The following is a 26,254-nucleotide window of genomic DNA, read 5'->3' on the forward strand; positions in this document are numbered from 1 at the left end:
AATCAACCACTATAAACTGGGAAACTGCAGAGGAAGTTTTCTTGCTTAGAAAACTTGCTTAGGCTGTCTATTTTTCCTTTTTATTTTTTACTCTTACTTCATATGGCCTGAGATGAAATTTTATAGGACTCATTATCAAGAGGACATTGACGGTTGCCTACCCAGCATCCATTCCACCCTGTACCCTTTGTACAGTACCATAAATTTAATTGAGATAATGACCAGTTACTCACAAAGCCAATGTGCTTCAAGACAGCGGCCCTTAGTACCAGCTCCCATGGAAAATCCAACTGATCTGAAAGTAATCCCATTCCCCTCGCCACAATGATGATTCAGAAACTCAGGCCTAAATTCAAGGCATTCCCTTGAATTGGGGGTAAGAATAAAACCTATGATCTAATTCAGGCCAATGAGATACAAGAGAAGGTGTTTAGGGGGTTTCTGAGAATAACACGTCTTGCACTTGTAAGAAAGTACCAGAAGAGATGCCCTATATTTGAGAATGGGAAGCCTGGGCCTTCTACAGCCAGTTTGCCATTATGATGGAAGCCAGCTTGAGGACGAAGCCAACACACAGAAGACAGCAAAGATGAGAAACGGAGCTATAGTAGATGGACTAAACCAGTCTTAAAGTCAGCCCTACCTCAGCCTTGAAGTTTCATTTTAATAATAAATTTCCTTATTTGTTAAGCCTGTTTGAATCAAGTTTTCTGTGCTTGCGTTCTAATACACAAATATAATTGAAAATAAAAGTATGTGGCCAATTCTTTTCTTTCTTTAACCCCTTATCTTAAAAAAAATAAATTATAACAATAAAAAACTAGCCACACAAAGGATACAATATCAAAAGTTTCATAACTTCAGAGTTTCAAATCTTTTTAAATCAAAATAAGAATAAAATAACCTTAAATAGCAATGTAACAGAAAATTGTAACTGTTGGGGAAGCTAGTAAAGTAGTCTTGTTCAGGCTTCAGAGGCGGCACTAGGCTTCTCTCTGACCAGGCAACAACCCTAAAAACTGGCTAAGTGCCAAACTGCTGAGCTACATACAGGCCAGCAGGGGTGACACCAGCATATCTTGTAAATCATTAGATAAGACAGGTAGTAAATCTGGGGGCTTGAACCTTGAGGGCCTGGCCAGCCCCCGGGGATTAGAGAACATTCCAAGACTTTCAAGTTAAGACCAAGACATTTATGACAATACCAGGGCTGCAAATTTGCACGCAGGCTGATTATTATCAGTGCTTATAGTGGGACTCCTTCGTGTAGCAAACTGAAGTCTCACCCGTGGGGTGGACGCACTGCCTGGAGCCTTTTCACAATTGGGACTCCAGATTGCTGTACCAGGGACTTCCCAGCGCTGCTTGAATATGGATGTAGGTGCTTCCCCAATTCGGTGACATATAAACCTCTGTCTTTACTATTCTTTCTTAATTAGTTATACTATTCTTTTCTTAATTAATATACTGTATTCTCGTGTTAATTCAATAAACTCTTTAAATTTTTGCTTAACTTAGTGCAGAGTGGTTATTTTGCCAGCGAATCCTACGAACCTTGAAACCAAAAGTAAGGTTTTCGGCAAAACAATAACTTAAATAAATGGGAGTGATATTTAACTTTAGGATGCAAAGCTCTGTATTGAGCAGAAATTCAGCATTGTCAGGTAGAAAGAAAAATGCAGTATTTTACAATAAGACCAATTTAAGTGTGGGAGGAACAGCAAAAGATAAAAATAGACACAGAGTGAAAAAGAAACTGGAAAATTAATATACAATTCTGAAAGCAACCATAAGTTTACCCAACGCAAATCTTTCATAAGAACTTCAAATTAGCCTCTTCAGACAGGGCAAGTTTACGTGAAATGAGTAAAAGGAAAAATCAGCAATCTTGTGATTGTACACCTCCCAGAAGGCAAAAGTTATCTTCCAGTCCAATTATCTTACCACCACACTCCAGTGCCTTCATTTCATGAATGAACAGCAAAAGCAGATCAGGTTCCTACTGCCAGGCATGGAAACATTCATTATTCAACAGCAGACTTCCCTGACACTGATGATCTATCACATGGATAGGGTCCACTGTGAAATACGGTGACATATGTTCAAACATTGCTCATCTGTCCTAGTCACTTTTACTAACCCGGTGTTCTAGCCCAATAATGATTGATGGGTATTCCTTTTGACTTTGCCATATAGTTCTAATGGTTCTATAAAGAAATACCATGAGCCTGTGCATTATCATTTTCAAAAAAAAAAAAAAAAGATCAGGTGCCAATAGGTGATGTCTCATGCTACACATCAAAATTTCCAGAAGCAACAAACCTTTGATATTTTTTCCAACGGCTCCTATTATTCCTACCATACACTAGGAAAATCCCACATCTCTACCTTCTCAGCCTCAGAGAGACCTAGAGAGAGGGTGAATCTCTGCCCTGCCCTGAAGAGCTAGCCTATCAGACTACAGGTGGAAGATCATAAAATGCAGGGACAAGAACACTGGACTCAGAAAGAAGCAAAGCCTTAAAGAAGGGAAGGGAGGGAAGGTCACTGGTTCCAATTATTTTAGGGAGAATGTGAAACTATTCTAATTGCTTATTTCCCAATGAAGAAATTATTCAAAAACCATCCTCTTTCTTAATCCTCCCACATATAAGGCATTTATCAAAAAAGAAAATCACCTTTAAAGGAGGCTGACTGCTCTGCCGTGAGGGAGGACACAAACTGATAAACCTCTATGATCCCCAAGGACAGTACTGCAGAATAATGATGGTGTTGATGATAACAATAAAAATGGTGATAATGATAAATTAAAAAAATAAAAGAGGCTGACTGCTATGACTAACCAGCTTTAACATGAGGTAAGCTTAACTCTTATCAAAGAGCTAAAGCCTCCAAAATACTTTTCCCCCAGTATCACTTTGAGGTGATTTGATTTTATCAAATTTTATCAATTGGACTACAAGGTTCAAATACTCCTGAGATGACCAGATTCAAGATAAGCATATACAAATTAAGGTACTTTTCTATATGTGAGCAAGAATCAGGTAAAAAATGTAATTTATATCTAAATTCAAGAACAGCAAAAATGACAATCTACTGAGGAATAAACCTAATATAAAATGCATGAGACCCATTTTAAAAACAACTAAAGAAGTTTACTAAGACATCAAAAAAGGGCTAGAGAAGACACACTGAGTTTCTGGATAGTCAGTCTCAAAACTTTAAATGTATTAATTAAATCAATACACTCAAGAATCAATACCAAGAAAAGACGTCGGCAGGATTTTTCATCGAACCACAAGTTTAAAGTTCACTAAGAAAAGAAATAGGTCAAGAGCAGTAAATATTTTTTTGGAAAATAAGAACAATAAGGAAAAGCTCACTCTATTAAACATAAGCAGTACACAAAAGCAGTAATTAAAATAGTGTGGAGTTGGTATAAAAATAGATACAAATCAATGGAATAAAACATACCACGTTCAGAAACAGAGCCATGTAAATATAGAAATTTGACATATGCTAAAGGAGGCACTTCTAATCTTTAAGAAAGAACAAAGTACTCAATAAACGAGGTCAACAAAACTGTCTAAAATTCTGGTATACCATTATCAGCAAAAATTCAAAAGATTAATCACATACAACATTTGCAAGAGAACAGAAACTGGCCTCATCATTTTCAAAGACATTTTGTAGAACTTATCAACACTTTATATTTCCATAGTCTTCACCACATGCACATATAAACACAAAGATGTATGCAAAGGATGTTCATTTTATCAGTCTGTAATAGCAAACATACTAAAAGCAATCAGTAGGGTAAATTAATAGTTAGATAATCAATGACATATCCATATATGGCATAATAAGCATTCAGTAAAAGAATAAAACAGAACTATATGTATTAAGATGACAAGTTCTGTAACATAGGTGCCAAGTGAAACAGGAAAAACTAAGTGTCAGTAGTAGTTACCATTTAAATTTGAAAATACAAAATGATAATACGTGTATTATGTAAATGCAAAGAACAATCCAGGAGGATAAGTATCAGTTAATAGGGGCCTCTACAGGGAACAGAATGGAACTGAGGTCAAGTATGTGAAAGGAGAGTTTTAATATGCTATAGTTTGTTTTTCAACAAGCATATCTCTCTCTCTCCCATCCTCACTCCCTCAGTCCCTCTCTCCTATCCACCTCTTTCTTGAAATCTGAGAGTAACATGAAGGGCCCCTGCAAATAATGAAGTCAACAGTGATTTATATTTTTCTAACATGAGATCCTGAGGATAAACACAGTTTCATGATTTTAGTAAAATCAAGAATGAGAGGACCGAAATGTTGATTACCTTAATACAAGTAGGAAAGATGAGGGTAACAAACACATTCAGCCTTCCCCATCCCACCCCCATGTATAACAGCAAAGTTTCTGGAATGGGACTGACCTCATTACCAGTACCAGGAATGAAATCCAATTGTTTTAAAGCCAATATGGAAATCCCACTCCCCTTGCCACGCAACTGATTCAGGGACAGGAACTATAACCCAGGTCTCAATTCTCTGGTCTCCATTCCTGTCCATAATTACTAGGTCCAAGGTGGTCCAATTGTAACAAAGATCAGGATTCTCCTTCCATGCTATGGGAAGGGATGATTTTCCACCTTCTAGATGTGAAGAAAGAAATACATAGCCATAGTTGATGCACACAGTCATCCTACAACCATATAAGACATCACCCTGAAGGCAAAGCATCTTCATGCCTTCTTCATGGAAGAGGAACAAATACAGGGCCAGAAAAAATGGGCAGTGCTCTGACTGAAGATGCCTGAAGGCCACTCTATCTCAGGATGTGTCCACTAAATAGGTTAATAAATAACCTTTTAAAGCTGAAGTCACTTTGATTTGGATTTTCCATTAGTTGCAACTAAAAGCATCCCTGTTGATGGGATGGGATAAGTAAAACCTAACACCACCTCTTGATCCTATTTTTTAAAGACTATATAGAATTCCATTTTCTTTATCTATCATAATTTATTTAACTATTCCCTATAGATGACAGTTAGGTTGCTTGCAAATTTCATCACAAACAATGTTCAAAGAATACCCTTGTGTGTATGTATGTATCTTTAGGCATTCATATTACTATTTCCATAGGACAGATTCTTAGACATGAAATTACTAGGTCACAGAGCACTCCTATTTCTCTGCCTGTCTTCTTAACAATAAATTTTTCACAACCCTGGGAGACAAGCCAAAGAAGCTATACAGAAAGCTAAGAAAAACTTCTACAGAAGTTTGGTGAAGGATTTCACCAAATCGTGTGGTGAAGGATTTCGAACTGAAAACTAAAAAAAGATGTCTTACATCACCTGCCACTCCTACAAGAACACTTTGGTCAAAGAACAGACGTCCATGAAGGCTTATGGTTGACTATGAGTTGCAATACAACCATATATAACTCAATACCTAATTTTCCAGTGTTAGATATAGATCAGGTTGATGGTATTTGAGATGGATATTAACGGATCATTATCACCATCAGTACTGTAGCTGTTTATATCTATAGCCTACCTCTTTCCCCCATACTTGCCCAGTGGCTTACACTCTTTAATGTATAATATCTGGGGAATATAGTGTGTCTCAGTTTTCTGACTAGCTCTCCCCCAATAATTTTGCCCACACTCTGCTCTACCCATTTGTTCACATGAGAATACCATGGTATTACCAATAACTGAATCCTTCCACAATCTCAATTCCAAGCATCTCACTCTCAAATTAACATCTCCTATTTTTGAAGCTCATTCCCTCTGGAAACTCAATCTTGTGATCCACCTGGGGCCTATAATCCAATGGTCCTACTACCTTTGCACTCTCCTCACCCCCAGGCAGTCCTTACTTCCTCCTTGGCCAGTTTAATTGCAAAATTATAACCACTTCCTTGCCTACTTCCCCAATTTCATTGCCCATCTCTGGTTTCATTATTCTCTCCTGGCAAAACTCTAACCCTGAACACAACAAATTCTCTGCCTACTCTGTGCCTATACCTATGTAGCTGAATGAATGTAGCAGGTGAAAAACACAATCTTGTTGACTGATGTGTTTAAATTTGTGACCACCAACTTCAAGTGAACTCTTAGTCTTCCTAGCATTCTACAACTTTTCCCTAATCTATTTACTATCCTCTCTTTCTAAGCTAACTATTTATACCTTCTCTTGTCTACCTAAACCTATCATATTTCCTCCCATTATCCCTCCCAGCTGACAACCATGCTTCAGACTTCACTTAAGCAATCAAAAAAGAATGTCCACAAGCTCCTACCCTGAAATTTATTCACATAATTGTATCTATGCCCATATACTCTATTGTGATGGTTAATTTTACTGTGTCAATTTGAATGGGCCACAGGGTGCCCAAATATTTAAACATTATTCTGGGCATTTCTGTGAGGGTGTTTCTGGATGAGATTAACATTTGAATCAGCAGACTGAGTAAAGCACACTGCCCTCCCCAATGTGGGTGGGCTTCATCCAATCTGTTGACGGCCTGACTATAACAAAAAGGCTGAGTAAGGGGGAATTCACTCTTTCTGTCTGCCTTTAAGCTAGGACATTAGTCTCCTGCCTTCAGACTCACACTTGGACTGAAACAAATAGTGTCTGCTCTCCTGGTTCTCAGGCCAGACTTAGAGTGGAACTATACCACTGGCTCTCCCAGGTCTCCAGCTTGCCATCTCTATACTAGATAGACAGATAGATAGATAGATATTACATACATAGACAGGTATAGGTTTAGATATAAAAATTGGGAATTGGCCCATGCTATTATGGAGGTATGAAGGTAGGTAGATAGGTAGATAGATAGATATCCCCCATGACTTATCTGTGCTCCTAAATCCAGCCCCTCCTTGTGTGAACTAGATTCCATATCCTCTCATCTAGTCAAGGGCATTTTTCACCTCTCTTCTGCATCATCAATTTCTCCCTCTCTACTAGTCTACCAGAAAAGTCCCAAAGTCCCATCAGTATATAAGCATATGCAATTTCTCCCATCATTAAAAAAAATCAAACAAATTTGACTTCGCTAACTGCTCCATTCTTCTCCCCTAAAAACTACTCAAAAGACTCATCTATACTAGCATCTCCATTTCCATTCCTTCCATTATCTCTTCCCAGTATTTAAAAGACACTCCACCCTTGGGCTTCCCTGGTGGCGCAGTGGTTGAGAGTCTGCCTGCTAATGCAGGGGACACGGGTTCGTGCCCCGATCCAGAAAGATCCCACATGCCGCGGAGCGGCTGGGCCCGTGAGCCATGGCCGCTGAGCCTGCGCGTCTGGAGCCTGTGCTCGGCAAGGGGAGAGGCCACAACAGTGAGACGCCCGCGTACGGGGGGGGGGGGGGGGGGGTGGAGAAGAAAAGACACTCCACCCCACCAAAAGGGCTCACTCGTTTCAAGGTTACCAATGACCTTCATGCTGCCAAATCTTACAGTCAGTCCTCATCTGGCTCAACACACCAGCAGCATATGACCCAATTAATCACACTCACCTTCTTGAAACACCTTATTAGGCTTCTGTGAAAACTTTTGATTCTCCATCTACATCAGTCAGCATTCCTTCTCAGTACCCTTTGCCCATCCCTCCTTACCTCCCCAATCTCCAAACATAACAGAAGATTCAGGTCACAGACCTGGTTGTTCTCTTCTCCATCTACATTCACTCCCTTGGAGATCACATCCAGCCTGATGACTTTAAAATTAACTACAGCACACTGGTGACTTCCAAATTTATATAAACAGCCTAGAGCACTCCTCTGAACTTCAAACTTGTATACCCAATTATTTACTAGATACTTGAATGTCTAATGCACATATTGTACTCAATAGGTATAAAATTTCCCCGAACTGCTCCTTCCATAAATTACAATTTTCAGTAGGTACACCTCCATCCTTCTGATTGCTCATGCCAAAAACCTTAGAATCATCCTTGACTCCTCTCCTCCTTTCACACCTCACATCCAATCTATCAGCAAATACTGTTAGTTTTACCTTCAAAATAAAGCTGAAATCCTACCTCCTATCACCACCGCCACAGCTAAAACCTTGGTTCAAGCCACATTATCTCTTATCTGCTTGCCTCCATAGTCTAGTCTCAAAACAGTAGTCAGAGTGATTCTGTTAAAAGAAATGTCAATTTAAAGGATTATATACCATAACCAAGTGAGATTTATCCCAGGAATGCAAAGGTGGCTCAATATAAGAAAATCAATGTAATATGTCACTTTAATAGAATGAAGGAAAAACACCACATGATCATTTCAACTGACACAGGCATCTGATAAAAATCAAATATTCTTTCATGATATAAAAACTCAAAAAACTAGGGACAGAAGAGAATTTCCTCAACACAATAAAGGGGTTTATGAGAAACCCACAGTTAACATCATACTCAGTGGTGAAAGACTGAAAACTTTCCCCCTAAGATCAAGAGCAAGACAGATACTCACTTCCACCAATGCTATTCAACATAGTATTGAAAGTTCTAGCCAGAGAAATTAGATATAAACAAGAAATAAAAGGCATTCAAATTGGAAAGGAAGAGTAAGACTACCTCTACTCACAGATGACATGATCCTGTATATTAAAAAAAAAACACAAAGAATCCACAAGAAACTACTAGATTTTTTTTGGGGGGGGGGTGCTGTGTTGGGTATTTGTTGCTGTGTGCAGGCTTTCTCTAGTTGTAGCGAGCGGGGGCTACCCTCCGTTGTGGTGCACGGGCTTCTCATTGCAGTGACTTCTCTTGCTGCGGATCACAGGCTCTAGGCGTGTGGGCTTCAGTAGTTGTGGCACATGGGCTCAGTAGTTGTGGCGTGCAAGCTCTAGAGCACAGGCTCAGTAGTTGTGGTGCACAGGCTTAGTTGCTACGCGGCATGTGGGATCTTCCCGGACCAGGGCTCGAACCCGTGTCCCCTGCATTGGCAGGTGGATTCTTAACCACTGCGCCACCAGGGAAGTCCTACCAATTCCAAGAAACCTACTAGATTTAATAAGCAAATCCAGCAAAGTTGCAAGGTACATGATCAACACACAAAAATAAGCTGTGTTTCTAGACAACAGCAACAAACAATCTGAAAGGAAATTAAGAAAGCAATCCCATTTACAATGGCATCTAAAAGAATAAAATAAAATATCTAGGAGGTGAAAAACTTGTACACCAAAACCTACAAAACACTGCTGCCAATTAAAGAAGATATTTCATTCATAAAGAAGACAAGTTCGTCACTTGTCTCCATAACATGAGCCTGTACTCCACAACGAGAAGCCACCACAATGAGAAGCCCACACACTGCAACAAAGAGTAGCCCCCACTCGCCGCAACTAGAGAAAGCCTGCGCGCAGCAGTGAAGACCCAACACAGCCAAAAATAAATTAATTAATTAATTTTTAAAAAAGAAGACAAGTTTCATTGCAACAAATGGAACACCTATGTTCATGGATAGAAATACTTAATATTGTTAAGATGTCACACTACCCAAAGCTACCTACAGATTCAACACAATCTCTACCAAAATTCCAAAAGCTTATTTTCAGAAATGGAAAAGCCAATCCTCAGATTCATATGGAATTGGGAGTTCCCTGGCGGTCCAGTGGTTAGGACTTGGCACTTTCACTGCCGTGGCCTGGGTTCAATCCTTGGCCAGGGATCTAAGATCCCGCAAGCCACCTGGTGCTGCAAAAAAAAAAAAAAAAAAATCATATGGAATTGCAAGGGGCCCTGGATAGCCAAAACAGTCTTCAAAAAGAACAAAGTTGGAGACTCAGACTTCCCAGTTTCAAAACGTACTACAAAGCTATGATAAGGGTTTAGTAAGAATACACAAAAATCTCCTACAACTCAACAACAAAAAGACAAACAACTCAATTTAACAACACACAAAGGACTAGAATAGACATTTCTCCAAAGAAGATATACCGATGGCCAATAAGCATGTGAAAAGACGTTCAACGTCTTTAGTCATTAAGGAAATGCAAATCAAAACCACAACAAGATACCACATCACATCACCACCTAAGATGGCTATAATAGAAAGAAAAAGGAAAGCAGAAAGATGAGAAGAAAGGAAAACAAAAGAGAAAAGGAAAAGAAAAAAAGAAAAGACAAAAGAAAAGAAAAAGGAACAGAAAATAACAAGTTTTTGAGAGGATTTGGAGAAATTGGAACCCTTATAACATTACTAGTTGAATGTAAAATGGTTCCACCACCGTGAAAAACAGTTCTGCAGTTCCTCAAAAAGCTAAACATAGGGACTTCCCTGGTGACGCAGTGGTTAAGAATCCGCCTGCCAATGCAGGGGACATGGGTTTGAGCCCTGGTCCAGTGCGGAGCAACTGAGCCCGTGCGCCACAACTACTGAGCCCGTGCGCCACAACTACTGAGCCTGCGTGCCTAGAGCCCGTGCTCTGCAACAAGAGAAGCCACCACAGTGAGCAGCCTGCGCACCACAACGAAGAGTAGCCCCCGCTCCCCGCCACTAGAGAAAGCCTGTGCGCAGCAATGAAGACCCAACGCAGCCAAAAATAAATAAAATAAATTTTAAAAATTAAAAAAAAAAAGAACTAAACACAGAATTATCATATGATCCAGCAAGTCCACTCTAGGTACAGACCAAAAAAGAATTGGAAAAAGGGACTCAAGCAGATCCTTGTAAGCCAATGTTCAGTGCACCATTATTCACAATAACCAAAAGGGGGAAAAAACCCAACTGTCTGTCAAAAGATGAATGGATACACAAAATATAGTATATACACACAACGGAACAGTATTCAGCTATAAAAGGAAATTAAGTGCTAATACATGGTACGACATGGATGAACCTTGAGAGCATTATGCTGAGTGAAATAAGTCCGATGCAAAAGGACCAATATTATGATTCCACTTGTATATACTACCTAGAATAAGCAAATTCATAGAGAGTATACCAGAGGTTACCAGGGGCTGGGCAGAGGGAGCAATGGGGAGTTATTGCTTAATTAACCAGTTACAGAGTTTGCCTGGGGTGATGCAGAAGTTTTAGAAATAATGGTGATGGTTGTATAACAGTGAGTGTAATTAATGTCACTGAATCGTACACTTAAAAAATAGATAAATTAGCAAACTTTGTTATATACATTTTACAATTTTTTTTTAAAGATCATTCAGATCATGGTGTTTCCCTGACAAACCTCTCCAGTAGCTTCCCACCTCCCTCAGAATGAAAACCCAAATTTTCAAAATTGCCTACAAGGTCCTACACAATCTGTCTGACTTTATCTTCTACAATTCTCTATCTCACCCTGCTCTAACTTACTGGCCTCCTAGGCTGCTCTGCGGACACACCATGCAGGCTCCCTCAGAGCCTTTGCACTTTCCTTTCCCTCAGATAGCCACAGGACTAGCTCTCTCACTTCCTTCAGGTCTTTACTCAAAAATTACCTTCTCAGCCAGGCCTTCCCTGACCACCCTGACCACCTACTGTAAAACTGCAGCTCCCTACCCCCACTGACACTCTTCACCTTCTGACATACCAGGCTTTTGACTCATTGCCTATCTCTCTCCAAAATGCAAACTCCAAAAACGAGCGATTTGTGTTTTTGTTCATTGATGGTATCCCCAGTACCTAGAGCAGCGGTCAATAAATATCTGTTGAATTAACAAAGGGAGACCACTGTTCAATGGCATGAAAATCTAAATGCCCTACCCACACCGACCTTCAGCTCCCTAAAAGTTAACGCACCGAACTATACAAAATCCTTAGTACTCTGACTTAAAGACCACTAAATTAACATCCTAAGGATTCTAATATCCTCTTCCATAGGGAGAATTTTTACATACTCAAACATATCCAGAAAACAACTCAAATTAAACCAGGGAAAACACAACAAACCATTAAGGATTCAATGCTTTGAACTCAAAAAATCCAACATAACTTGTTACACTACACAAAATGGGCTGGGTGCCTGGGAGGTGGAAAGGGAGAAGGAAGATGTCCGTCTCTAAGGAATATCCCACACACAGCCCAGAGGCCTGCTCTGCCGGACTGAGCACCGCCAGTGTCGGAGAAGGCTAGAATGATACCTCAAGGGCCTGGAGGTGGAAGCAGGGTTGGGGAGGACACGTTACCGTGAGAAGAGTCAGTTCAATGGGACTTCTCCTTCAGCTGGACGACTTGTGCAGCGTCCCAACGGCATTGCCTGGAACCCAGTCACTCATGCTGGACACCAATTCAATCGACCTTATTCCCGCGGGTCAGAGTCCACGCCGGAGCGTCACGGCGCACACAGCATACGTCACTTCTAGGACACGGACCTTCCCACCCCTCCCTCCGGGGTCCGTCGGCCCCCAGTCCACCACTCCCAGAGCGCCGCGCTGTAGGCCCTCCCACCCTAGCCCGGCGGGCTACGCGAAACGCATGCGCGGAGGACTCCCGCCGCCGCTGAGCACTCAGGGAAGTGTAGTCTCCTTGTGGGTGCCCGTGGGCCGCCAGAGTCCTACGTCCCGGCGGAACCTGGAGAAGTCAGAACACTCTCGCCACCCGGGTTCTTATCCCCACCTTCACACCTGTCCGGTCACCTCACGCTCACGGTCCGATCCCACGCGCTGGGCTTCCGTCAGGGCGGGCCCCAGGGGAGAGCGGATACCCGGTCTTCCCTTCAGCGGGCTGTGCTGGAGGAGGCGGGGCCCACTGCCCGCCTCCCACCGCCCCCCTCCCCGCCCCCCTCCCCGCCCCCCTGTCTCCCGCGGGCCGCGGGCCGGTGCCCGAACAGAGGCGGCGGCCCCCGCAGCAGCCGCAGGAGGGGCGGCGGCGGTGGGCGCCGCAGGCGATGCCCCTGCCCGGCTGCTCCGGCGTGGGGCAGTGCGAGCGGCGGCGGGGGAGCAGGCAGGGGGCGGCGGCTGCGGCGGCTGCAACAGAGGGGCCGAGAGCTGGAGGCGGCGGCGGCGGCGGCGGCCTCGAAGGGCATCGGCGGAGGCGGTGATGGCACCAGTGGTGATGTGAGTGTGTGCTGGCTGGGGCCCCGGGGGCTGTCCAGCCCGAGGCGGGCGGCCCGGCGGCGAGCGGGAGCGGGAGGCCAGGGGCGGCGGAGGGATGCTGTGTGCCCGGTGCGGAGCCGGGAGACGCCGCCCGCCGCCCGCCGCCCGCCGCCGCCGCCGCCGCCGCCGCCGCCGCCGTGGACCGTCCTGGCGCTGCGGCGGCCGGCGCCGCGCAAAGAGCGGCCAGGTGTGGGGTTCCCGGGCAGAGGCTGGGGCAGCGCAGGCCGAGGGGCGTCTGCGATTGTTCTCAACACTCCTCCCCCACCCCACCCCGTGTGTCTGTTTGTCACTTGCAGCTGAAGATGGAAAGAGCCAGGCGAAGGGGAGGCGGCGGCGGCGGCGGCGGCCGTGGCCGCGGCGGCAAGAATGTAGGGGGCTCTGGCCTCAGCAAGAGTAGACTCTATCCCCAGGCCCAGCACTCCCACTATCCCCACTACGCGGCTTCAGCCACCCCTAACCAGGCTGGGGGCGCAGCCGAAATCCAGGAGCTGGCCTCCAAAAGGGTGGACATCCAGAAAAAGAGGTTTTACCTAGATGTGAAGCAAAGCTCCCGGGGCCGGTTCCTAAAGATAGCCGAAGTCTGGATAGGGAGAGGCCGGCAAGACAATATCAGAAAGAGTAAACTGACCCTCTCCCTGTCTGTGGCCGCGGAGCTGAAGGACTGTCTAGGGGACTTCATCGAGCACTATGCCCACCTGGGCCTGAAAGGCCACCGACAAGAGCATGGTCACGGCAAAGAGCAAAGCTCCAGGAGGAGACAGAAGCACGCAGCACCCTCCCCACCAGTCTCTGTGGGGTCCGAAGAGCACCCTCACAGTGTCCTCAAAACAGACTACATAGAGAGGGACAATAGGAAATACTATCTAGACCTAAAGGAAAATCAACGGGGTCGCTTCCTAAGGATAAGACAAACCATGATCCGGGGAACTGGCATGATAGGTTATTTTGGCCACACTTTGGGCCAAGAGCAGACTATCGTCCTCCCAGCACAAGGGATGATTGAGTTTCGGGACGCCTTGGTTCAGCTCATTGAAGACTATGGCGAAGGGGACATAGAAGAACGCAGAGGTGGAGACGATGACCCAGTCGAACTCCCAGAGGGGACTTCTTTCAGAGTGGACAATAAAAGGTTCTACTTTGATGTGGGCTCTAATAAATATGGAATTTTCCTGAAGGTAAGTGAGGTGAGGCCACCTTACCGTAATACTATTACTGTTCCATTCAAAGCTTGGACAAGGTTTGGGGAGAATTTTATCAAGTACGAAGAAGAGATGAGGAAAATTTTCAACAGCCATAAAGAAAAGAGGATGGATGGCAGAAGGGCCAGTGGTGAAGAGCAAGAATGCCTCGACTAGAATGAAATTGAACTCCATCAGGCAAAAGTTAAAATCATAAATTGGCTAAAAGTACTGATCCATAATCATTTGAAGAAATTTTTCCTCTTTTTTTGGCCCTTTGTTATGAGTAGTACCTCTAGTAGTTATACTTCAAGGAGTCTGATTCTCATGTTATGTTATCCATAAAACACTATAATTCTTATGGGAATTTCAGCCTTCCCAGAGCTAAATAGTTTAGCTGCTTCAGCTGCTCCAGACTATTGAAGTATGCAAATCAGCACAGTGTGACATTCTGACCTTCTAGATACCATAACTAAGATTAACATTGCACTATGACATAAGCTTAAAAAAAGATACATATACCTAATATGTAAGTGTGAATTTCTATTTAACAAGTTCCCCAAAAAAAGTATTCCATTCCTACTTCATTAAAAGCTGCTAGGATTACCTGTAGGACAGTTACCACAGAAACAGAAACTGACTTCTATTATAAATATATTTATTTACAAAAGTACGAGTAGAAATATATTAAATGTCCATTGGATAACTGAATATTAAACAGTACCATTAAAGAATCGAATCTTAGAGTTACTATAGTATTCTATAATTTCAAATTTTGTGGTGACCCTACAGTTTATACTTGCCATATCAATGCCATGAGAGAGTTTTAATTGGTTATCCTAAGCTAGTTATAATCCCATCTTTACCTCTGATTATTGTACCATATATTATTATTGACTTTCCAAAGTTTCAGGAATTACTTTTATGTCACTGTTGCGTGGGAGGCTTTGCTATGGAAATCTTGATATTTTAGCTTTTCATGCTAATTTGAAGGTTGTGAGAGGTTCTTTCCCAAAATACATCATGGACTCAAGGTGTTATATTTTATGCTGCTGCTTTAGCACTGTTTCAGAAGGGTTGGTGCACCAGTTACCTGATATAAAAATAATCTGTAGTAATATATTTTAGTAGCACTTTTGCAGTTGCTGCCCTGAAGTCCATTTCAACACTTACAGTATAAACCTGACTTTTAAAGGTGTTTTAATTCCAGGAAAAAAAAAAGTTTTTTTCTAAAAAGCATTTAGAATAAATATACAATTTCAGCCTGGAAAAATATAATTTGAAAATTGGTAATAAACATATTTGAAAGAATAATTCAGACATTTTTCCAAGGTGCTCTTTATGATACTTTACACAAGGTTTACTTTACACAAGACTCACCCACTTACTGGTATTAAAAATTACTTTCCAGGAAGTGCCACAGCAATTTTTCAACACCCAAGCAATTTTTTAAACAAGTGGATATAATGTATATGTGTACCAACCCACCCTGTATTAACTGACTGAAATTTTATCTGTTGAGCTGCATTTTATCTGAATGAAATTACTGTCTTTTATCTTGGCTTTATTCACCTCCCACACAATGAGTCCATATAATCATGTTTAGAAGCCAGACACTGATTTCAGCCCCCAAATATAGCTCTCATTGATGAGAGCTGGCTGCATGGATTGAGTTCAGAATGTAGCTCTTCTTTTATATGCTATAAGTAATTCACAATTATTTTAACAGTTGATTTCCCTCCAGAGGTTTGTCCCCAAATACACTTAAGTAAGGTCACTAAGAAAACTTTATGATATGAATTAAGAAAATTAATTTCACAGATTTACGTTACTTAAGAACAAGCAATCAGTAACCTAGACATACATACTGGTGTTGGCTTACTGATTGTATTTCCAGTTTCCTCAAAGTGTAAAGGAATCTCCCCAGTTCATTATAATTGTGGGCCATCTGGATCACTATGGACCAGCTGAAGGTTAGAAGATGGTGTTAGGACTAGAGTTAATAGCTCATGGCGGGTGTTGAGACTCTAAAAGTAGCAAGGATCTTCAAACAGTCCTCACTGTAAAATAACTATTCTAGGCTTGATAAAAAGTAGTTTTGGGGTATGTGAAGGAGTGGTGTACACTTGAATTACTGTACTACTGATTGCTTTGCTGCCCATCATAGTGCCTATTAATAATAATCAACCTGTCAGATTTTGGCAAACTGGAGCTGTGAATATTCCAGTATTTGAGTGTTCCTATCACTATTGCTGTGACTGTATACTCTCTCTTAAAACCTTCCCTTCCAAAATATTTATATCTGTTAAATCTAAATAATTTCCTTGGTTTTTAGTCTGGTAAGGTTTGAGTGTGTGTGTGTGTGTGTGTGTATATATATATATATATATATATATATGTATATATATATACACACACACACACACACACACATCTATGTGTGTGTATATATGTGTTATATATATACATACACATGATACAATGCCAGACTTAAATATCTTTAACTCATTGTATATAAATATTATTAGTTTAATTTTGCATTAATAATTTAAGTGAAAAATTGGTTAGGCAGCCAAATTTTCTACATTGTATGTATACTTCAGAGTTTTTACCATCTCAAAGCTACAAACTGGATAGATGCATATGTACCGGCAGTTGAATATACTTTAGAATCATTAAGCCTTCTGCCAGTCCTTTTGTTTCATTTTCTTCAAAGTTAATGTTCACTGAAAAATGAAATGATGCTATGATTTTTTTTGATACTTAAAATTTCCAGTCATTCATTAGCCATAATCAAATAAGATCCAATCCAAAACTCTGGTATTAGGACATGTACTGAGATGTATCTTATAAAATACGCTACTATTCTTATCTGTGCAATATACATTTTATTTATTGTCATTTGTAACATAAATGGAGCTGCAAGTGTACATGGTACTCTTCAAAATAATAGGATCCCTGCCTTGAAGACATAAAACTCTTAAGGCAACTGGATGTTAGAATTCAAAAAGTGAGCATTAAAAGTTAGTAACCAAAATTACTAGTTCACTATATAATTCTAAAACACTGATGATGTTTGCACATAATAATTCAAGCATAATGTGGTACAGACTCAAAACTGTAATAATATAAGCTGATAGTATGAAATTTGGAAACGGGTCCCTCATAATCGTTGGCAGTGTGCTCCTACCAATTGAAAGCAGCACTAATCTGTTGCTTATATGCAAAAGGTGCAATGTATTATAAAAGTATTAAACTTCTGCCACATTTTATAATTTTCCTTGTTAAAGCCCCAAACTGCCATGTCCCTTAAACTTGAGTCAAACACAAGCTTATTTGCACTAAAGAGCATGGCCAAAAAATAAATGACAGGGTGGAAAAGCTAATTGGAACCTCTTGAAATAATTGGTTCTAATGGGAGAATTTCACATTTGTCTATTTGAAAGCTATATGGTCCAGGCAGACAATCTGTCAGTTCACTAATTTAATAATGCACTTTACCTTTTGTATATAAAAGATGTACATTTATGCCACTTGACCGGTGGGATGTGTTTCAATAACTATGTAGTTAGAATCTGTAGGGTGAGCTCTTGCATGCATATGTTTGTGTTGGAACTGCCGTAGTAACAAGTTTCCATTAAATCAGTGTAATGGAGAAGGGTAGAAAATGTTTCTGCAGCAAATCCCAATACATTTAACAAAGAATTTTAAAGTAGAGTTCATATTTGTATTCTTCAGGACTAGAATCAATAAAAAACTATTTCTAGCCCAGGTTAGTATTACAGTTGAGATTATATCTAATTGAGATTCCCCGTGATACCCTGAAAATGAATTTTGGGAATTTGTGCAGACAAAAAAATTTTTAACAATTCTGTTTCATTGTTGATGTGTGTTTAAATTAGTAATGAAAAGACAGTACATGATACTATATTAGAATTAAAAGTATGATTGGCTGATATGGCATCGTTAAGAAAACACCCAGACTAAAGAAAGTTCAAATTAAGGAAATGCAAAGAGCCTAAGAACAATTGCTAAAATAAATATGATATTATTTCAAAACTTGCAGAAGAACTAACTTTCACCAACCAAAAAGGGTATTAGGGGCCTTAGTGTATCCTTCCATCCTGAAAACTTCCTAAGATATACATTTGAAAACTAGATAATTGTTGCTTAATAATAGGTTGTATGTACTTTACTAACAACACTGTGTACTAACAATTCATCAAGAGTATACTATATTTACTGCATTCATTTTATATTTGTGGATAAGAATACATTATATATAGTGAACCTATCTTAATATAATCTTGTATTTATATTGTAATTTTGCAAATATTTTCAGTAAAATAAACATTTATCTGAGCTGCACAATTTGAAGAGGATGAAATTGGAATACACCCTCAGACGCTCAGTTTTAATAAGCAGCTACCATTGAAAGTTGATGTATGTACTATCATTCCTTTAGAATTTGTTTTATGGTTTATTTTAATACTTAAGTAAATAGGACTTAATTGCAAATTTGAAATAGTGTCCTGGAAATAATTTTTTCATAAGTGTGAGATTTTCTTTTTTCCTGCTTATTTCCAAATGTCTTTCACTGGAACTATTTGTAAAATCTTATTCCAAGCTTTATGTAAGAGCTTTGCTTAGTCATCACATAGTTTGAAGTTTCTCTTTTACCAAAACACCAAACATCTTTGGCAGGATAAAATCTAAAGTAAACCACAAAGAATTTAAAGTTGATTCTATGCCAACAGAATAATACAGGTATAATATTTATCACTGCCAAATAAGATTCTTAAAATCTTTCTGGAGTTTCCTTAAAGATTTCTTGAATTTCATAGAGAAATATTGGCTTGTGGCTAGCCCATTAGAGGAAGAGAGTAGGGATGTTGGTATGCTGTTGAGACAATCTGTAGTCCACAATACTGTAGCAGTGAGGTACAGGGAAAATGTGTTTCTCCCAATTTCACGTCTTGTGAAAATTGAGTTTTGGGGGTTTTTTTGGTTTTTTTTTTCTTGCGATACGCGGGCCTCTCACTGTTGTGGCCTCTCCCGTTGCGGAGCACAGGCTCCGGATGCGCAGGCTCAGCGGCCATGGCTCACGGGCCCAGCCACTCTGCGGCATGTGGGATCTTCCCGGACCGGGGCACGAACCCATGTCCCCTGCATCGGCAGGCGGACTCTCAACCACTGCGCCACCAGGGAAGCCCACAAATTGAGTTTTTAGATCACAGTTACTCTGTCATACCCAAATTTATGTAGAAAAACAGTTTATGTGCTAGTATATTTTCTTGTATAATGTTAAAAAATTAATCTTTTTTTTCCTTAATTTGACATGTTTTTTAAGTAATTTAAATTTATTTAGTCAATATTTTTGAATAAGGAAAACATGCATATAGTACAAAATTTAAATGGGCCAGATGGGTAGACACTGAAATGTAGCAACCAGTGTTACCAATTTCTTGGGTCTCCTTCTAGAGTTACTCTGCATATACAAACATATGTATTATATATACAGATATTCTTCTTAAACATACAGTTGGAAACATATCGTATACACTCTCCTGTACCCAGTAGTATCAATTTTAGATCTGCCATTATAAGTGAATTTTTTCCCCTTTTACCTAGATACCATACTTGGTCTAGTTACCATAGATCAATTAAATGCATAGATAGTTAAATTTAATTTGAACTATTTATGACACCAAGGGAACCTCAAGGAAATTTCAAATGATTCCCATTGGAATTTACTCAAAATGCAAATATATGTATATATCAATTTTTAAATGTATAAATATTCAGTTTCCCGTCCCTATTTGAAACCACTTTGCCCTCCTAGCTCCCCCTCTTCCTTCCCTCAAAAAAGTATTGGTCTTTTTCCTGAGGCAATACAGTTCAGGATGTTAAGTGATTTACCCAAAGTTTATTTTAGATTAACTGTGTCCTCTAATGAAAAACACCCATGTTTAAAAGCTTTAATAAATTATCAGTTAGTCAGTTTTTACTATTTCTGTTACTATTATTTTTATCCAAAGACCTTGCCATTGTAAGAGTAAATCAGCACTAGAACCATAGCAAAAGGTTATGATCCTGCTGAAATCTTTTGATTTATTAACATGAGTGTTTATAATGAGAAAAAGTATAGTTATTAATGAATAATTCATTTAGCATTTAGTCAAATCCAAGACTAAGCAAAGGGATAATGCTACTTCTGATTATTTAAAGCATTGATTCCCCATTGAGGGACCCAGAGTCCGTGAGATTTCCTTGGGACCAAAAGGTACCAAGATGATTTGGGAAAAGATTAAAAACGTAAGGGCTATGAGGTTACAAGTACAACTAAACCATCTCTATTTTCCGCTGTAAGAATATAAAATAGCAAATATAATTGTTTGAAAATGAAATTAGCATAATTACTATTACTGAAAATATAAACAAAGTTGCTTCAATAGTTCCCCAACCCCTCCCCCTCAAAAGTCACAGTTCTCTTTTTATTCACATCAAGGAGGCACTTTAAGGTCACTTTTCTAATAACCACCAAGAAAAAATTATCTGAAAAATTAAAGGTCCCATACTTGAACCCTGAAGGATCCTATATAGTTATGAATTAAAGCAACCAATTAAGAGTATGTGGGTTGAGAAAGAATTTCTCAAAGAGTATGTGGGTTGGTGTGTGTAAACTCTATGAAAATGTTAAAAGGTTTAAAAATTAAAGCATTGGTTTCAACTTTAGAATAATATCTTCATAAGTGATGGAATGATTTTCTGTTTGTAACATGGAAAAAGTGTTGTTAGAAAACAAGATTCTCTTAAACATTTATTTTTAAAGCATAAAAGAGTTTGCTTCTTTTATTTTAGTGATGAATAACTCATTATCCTTTGCAGAATCTGTAACATTGGTAAAGTTCACCAGGTATTTACTTGTTGAAGCTTAAAATGGTTTATAGGTATTGTTCCTTATTTAAAGAGAGGGATCAAAAGGAAGGTAATTCACCTTCGGGAAGAGTTTTGCTTAAATTTAGGCTAAAAAATATTAATAATTTTCCATCCTTAATCAAGGAGTTTCCCATCTTGGCGCTTTCTGGTAAATTGTTTTCCAAACTTTACCTTCTTTGGAATATCCCTTGTGAGAAATTGCATAGTCTTACTGAGGCCAGTGGCATCTACCAATAAATAAAATCTTATTGGTAATGAATTAGTGCTGCTACGGTGAGTTTAGTTTGTAATGTGAATATGAAGAAAATACTCATTTAAGTAGAATATACAGTGCCTCCTTTAGTGTTGACTTTTTTCTAAGATTGAATAGGCATTGTCCTTTCATTTTACCCCTTTATACTTAGTTTCTGTGTTATTCTATTCCAAGTATTCATTGTTCCCAGGAAATATTAGGAGTAAAGAAAAGAGAAAGTAATCCCTAAGAAAAGTGTTCATAGTATTTAAAAACTAGAGTCGCTCAAAGTGTAAAATTGGAGGGAAAGTGCTTTTGTTGGTTTTAGTCTTTATCAGAGTAACGGTATAAATCTGATTACTTTATTTGATCTGATTAGGGGCCAGATGTCTTTATCTGAGACGCCTGTATTTGGAAATATTCAGTATTTTATTTTTCTTAGAACAAATGATTCTGTAGGATAATACTCTTCTTCAGGATTTTATTTATGATTTGTTGTGGATTTGATGAAGTTGTTGCCTAGAGGCGGCAAATATAAAAGAAGAAATAGAGAAGAGAAAGGTGGTGGCTGATTAGTTTGCTTGCTTATAACAAAAGAAATCAATCTAATAGAAATGAGATAAATAAGTCATTCTCAAAACTAAATCCCTGTTTATTTAACCTTTAAAAGAGCCTCTGAGAAAGAATAATAAGACCTAATTCTGCCAGTGTATGGCCTGACCCTGAGCAAATCATTTCACTTTTGTTGGGTGGTTTCCTTATATGAAACAAGAACAAGATTGTACTAGAAGCTAGGGTTTCCTCCTACTCTAAACTTCTTAAATTCTGTATTAACAGAATGTGAAAGAAAAAATAGAAGAATAATACCCGGATTAGAAAGTATGAGTAAGAGATTCTCTCTTTATATTAAAAACAACTATAATAATGCACCAACCTGTGATGATGCCCAAAAGAACATGCAGAAGTGCCAGTTTTATAACACATATGTATCTCTCTAGCCACACAATAAAATTTTGTTCCTAGTCCTAAGACCAAATTGTTATATACTTACTATATAATTATCCTATGCTTTAATTTTTTTTTACTTTTATTTATTTATTTTTTTTTTTTGCGGTACGCGGGCCTCTCACTGTTGTGGCCTCTCCCGCGTCCCCTGCATCGGCAGGCGGACTCTCAACCACTGCGCCACCAGGGAAGCCCTATGCTTTAATTTTTTTGAGAAATATTTTTATTATCTATATGAAGTGACATTTTTTCGAAGTAGCATCACTTGTTTTATACATACTGTAATCATTTTCTATATTGCACGTGACAAAAGAATTTTTAAAGTTAACATCACTTTCTGAAATGCCATTGTTCCTGAAATAACCATAAATTACATTGCTAAACAATATACTGCAACTGTCATTGCATTGGTCCCCGAGAATCAGGTCCTTCCTTTGACCCCAATTTCCTTGGTCCTATTGAAGATCCTATGTTACAAATCACGACATTTAACAAATGTTAAATGTCAAGAACGCTGAACTTCGAACAATATAGTTTTGCTATAGAGGACCCTACTAGGGTATGCAAAGATAAAACATAATGAGTTTGTTTATTTGTTTGTTTTTAGCCTTGAGAAACTATAGAGGTTGATGATTAGAGGGGAGGAAAAGCATCACACGGGTTTTTGTCTCAGAGGCATTTATTTAGGCATCCCAGTCCTCCAGTCATTGGTGCCACCACCACTGTCAACAGGGGACTTTAAAAGAGTGACAGCTTTCTCCCTAAACCTGTCTTTTGGATGCCTATTTCTTTATCAAAGACAGTGTTTACGGGCAAGGAAAGCATATTTTGAAGTGCATGTATACGTGTGTGTTTTGTCAATTTGAAAAATAATAATAATATCTGTGCACATAAAATTTGATTGCAGAAACGTTTAATAAAACAGTCTTTAGCCTGGTGGTGGTTCACACTAGCCATCTGATCAACAAATTCTATAGAGTGAATTGGCTGTTGTAGAAGTTTTTTTCCTCTCTTCTCTTTCTCCTCAAATAGCAGATCGATTTTAGGTTCTTCATTGCTTCTTCTTCAGTGTAGTTTGAAATCTAAGTGGGATGGGAGGGAATAATTTAGTTTGGCAGTTCTTTACCCTGGCCATTTTGTAGAAATTTTCCTCAGTTTCCCATTTCAAACACTCCAAGCAACCTTACCAAAAGAACACACCTAAGTGACGAAATTACCCAGCAAATAAAACAACAGAATCATGAGATAATGACTTAGGAATACAAGACACCTAGTGTGTATCACACCTAGTGTGATAACTTTACTTATCATTTGCTAATTTACTTCAGAAACTGTATTTTATGTCTAGGTCCTTCAGACTAGCAGTGTGATTTATACCAATGATTGTCAGTCTAGAAATTTCAATAGGGTAAAAGAGTCTGAAGGTTCAGTTGAGTTATTATGGGATTTTATCTATCACTGTTGAGTAAATTCCCCCAAAAGGGTAAACCATGCTATCATCAGGGGTAAAAATAGAATTCTAAAACTCCATCACTCATAAATAACCTCCATCCCTGTTTTTTCCTCCCTTCTGTACACTGTACCCTGTTGAAAGTGGTTGAGAACACTAATTTCTCCCACTACTACTGTAGCCCCACTCCATCCTATTTATTTGTTCAGATGACTATTGAAACACTATAAAGAAAGATTAAAGCTGATCTTTGAAAATTTATAAATTGCCCTATGAACTACACTTTGGACTCTTAAGAAAGGGCTCCTGCTTCACTTAACTAATTTCAACACTCTTAACTGTACTTCTGTATAACAGTTTAAGATGAGTAGAAAACATTTCGCTTGGGATGATATGGCCTAAAAGGGCAGTTACTCCTACTTTTCAGTACATAGTAGGTCTTCAGAAAATATTTTGACTAGCATGATTGACAGGTCATTTCAGAAATGAATTTAGCCTCTAGGAAAATTGCACCATGACCATTTTTAAATAGAAGGTGGTAACAAAAGGAAGAGTCAATCAAGATTTATCAGTACTAATAACTATTACTTATTGAATACCTACCATGTTCTAGGCTTTGTTGGACCCCTTATATCTACTATTTCTAATCTTTGTATTATCCCCATTTTAATATACTTTTCCAGAGGTTCAGAAATTGGTTCAGTGTTTCAGAATATAATATATTTGAATCCTTACTGACACCAAGCCAAAGATTGTGCTCAGTTAGACCAGACTGCCTCTAAGACTTACTCTGAAATTTAACTCCCAACTAATAAAGCACAGGCTACCCCAGCCACCACTGTAAATAAATCTGCCTCTGATTACTGGGATGTATGGTGCTAATAAATCCAACTTATTTGATTTTTAGTATAGCTTACAGATTGAACCTCTAATCCCAACCAACTATTTCAAGTAAGTGTGAATAATTTTTTTTTCTTTTTTTTTTTGTGGTACGTGGGCCTCTCACTGTTGTGGCCTCTCCTGTTGTGGAGCACAGGCTTCGGACGCACAGGCTCAGTGGCCATGGCTCACGGGCCCAGCTGCTCCGCGCGGCATGTGGGATCTTCCCGGACCTGGGCACGAACCCGTGTCCCCTGCATCGGCAGGCGGACTCCCAACCACTGCGCCACCAGGGAAGCCCCAAGTATGAATAATTTTTTAAAGGGATCAGATGATGAGAATATAGATGATTATCCCAATTCTACCCTAAGGGCATAGAAGAGACAAATTACTGTTCACAGTGGGTCTACAAGTTAATTTTTCATGAAGTGAAGTCAACTGGTTATGTTAAAAAAAATCTTATCAATATTGGTGAGAGTTTTACTGGGTGATTTTTTTTTTTTTGCAACTTTTTCTGCCATCCTACTCCTTCCGCGTTATTCCATTCATTTTCATATTTTAATTACCACGTTTCCTCTTTTTTTTTTTCCTTACCTCCAGAGGGATAAATTGTGATGACTGCCCTGTTTACAGATCCACATTTTTCTCCATTACTCTAGGGCTGTGGATTTCAAACTTTAGGGGAATTAAGAATCAGTTAGAGGGTTTGTTAAACCAGATTGCTGGCCCCTAACCCCAGAGTTTCTGTTCCTTAGTTATGGGGAGTGAAGCGAGGATCAAGAATTTTTGTTTCTGATACATTCCCAGGTGACCCCATGCTGCTGATCTGGGGACCACACTTTAAGAACCAATACTCTAGGCTGAGGTGATTTTTTACCTTAGCTACAAAAGATAGTAAAGCAGAAACTTGGGTCAAAACAACTGTAGCATCTTGGTAGGAAAAAGATTCAGTGCTACTCATCCTGCTTTGAGAAATTTACAAATCTTAAAACAAGCAACTTTTTTTTATAAATTGACTAGAGGTTAGGTAAAGAATTATTATCCTCTCTTTTTTACCCTTTCATTACATTTAATAACTCTTATTAGTTCCCTCTGATATTTTTACAGCTATCTTGAGATAATTCTGTTAGGGATTAACAATTATGAATCCTTATATGAAAAGTTTAGCTTTCAAATTTATGGAGACTGAAGCATATTTTTAATTTATTAAATAACTGTGTACAAGCCTTACTAAAGGAAAGTGAATAATTTCTATACTCAAGAATTGTTAATACAAGTTTTAGTGAATATTAAGTATTAGGACTTGAAGGGACCTTGTAATTAGTTTAGCCCCTTAAATTTACGTTTTGTGACATACTCCATGTAGCTCAAATGATTCATAATTACTAAAATAGGCTAAGTAAACAGAAAATAAAGGTTAAAGCTTAAAATGCTGCTTGGCTCTTAAGATATATGTGGATAGAAATACATAAATTTCTTTTAAAAGCATGTAATATTTTCACTGTCTTCC

The 26,254-nt window shown here is 39.2% G+C and overlaps 2 protein-coding genes across 8 annotated transcripts in view; one reads left to right on the forward strand and one right to left on the reverse strand.

Moving 5' to 3' along the window:
* Nucleotides 1–12,720, reverse strand: part of WRN (WRN RecQ like helicase) — a 137,761-nt gene extending 125,041 nt beyond the window's left edge. For 2 of the 6 annotated variants that reach the window (XM_067721803.1, XM_067721805.1), the window contains exon 1: nucleotides 12,153–12,356. The gene's annotated coding sequence lies outside the window, so the exon portion shown is untranslated. Of the gene's footprint in view, nucleotides 1–12,152; nucleotides 12,359–12,590 lie in introns of those variants that run through there. The other 4 variants (XM_067721801.1, XM_067721800.1, XM_067721804.1 and 1 more) reach the window with 4 other exon arrangements.
* Nucleotides 12,721–12,774: 54 nt separating this feature from the next.
* Nucleotides 12,775–26,254, forward strand: part of PURG (purine rich element binding protein G) — a 40,903-nt gene continuing 27,423 nt past the window's right edge. Inside the window, exons 1-2 of one of the 2 annotated variants that reach the window (XM_067721808.1) lie at nucleotides 12,775–13,022; nucleotides 13,358–14,236. In XM_067721808.1, the coding sequence (XP_067577909.1) occupies nucleotides 13,364–14,236 (873 nt within the window). In that variant the 5' untranslated portion in view covers nucleotides 12,775–13,022; nucleotides 13,358–13,363. The remainder of the gene's footprint in view (nucleotides 13,023–13,357; nucleotides 14,237–26,254) is intronic. The other variant, XM_067721809.1, reaches the window with a different exon arrangement.

This window comes from Pseudorca crassidens, chromosome 21, assembly GCF_039906515.1.
Source record: "Pseudorca crassidens isolate mPseCra1 chromosome 21, mPseCra1.hap1, whole genome shotgun sequence".
Classification (NCBI taxonomy): domain Eukaryota; kingdom Metazoa; phylum Chordata; class Mammalia; order Artiodactyla; family Delphinidae; genus Pseudorca; species Pseudorca crassidens.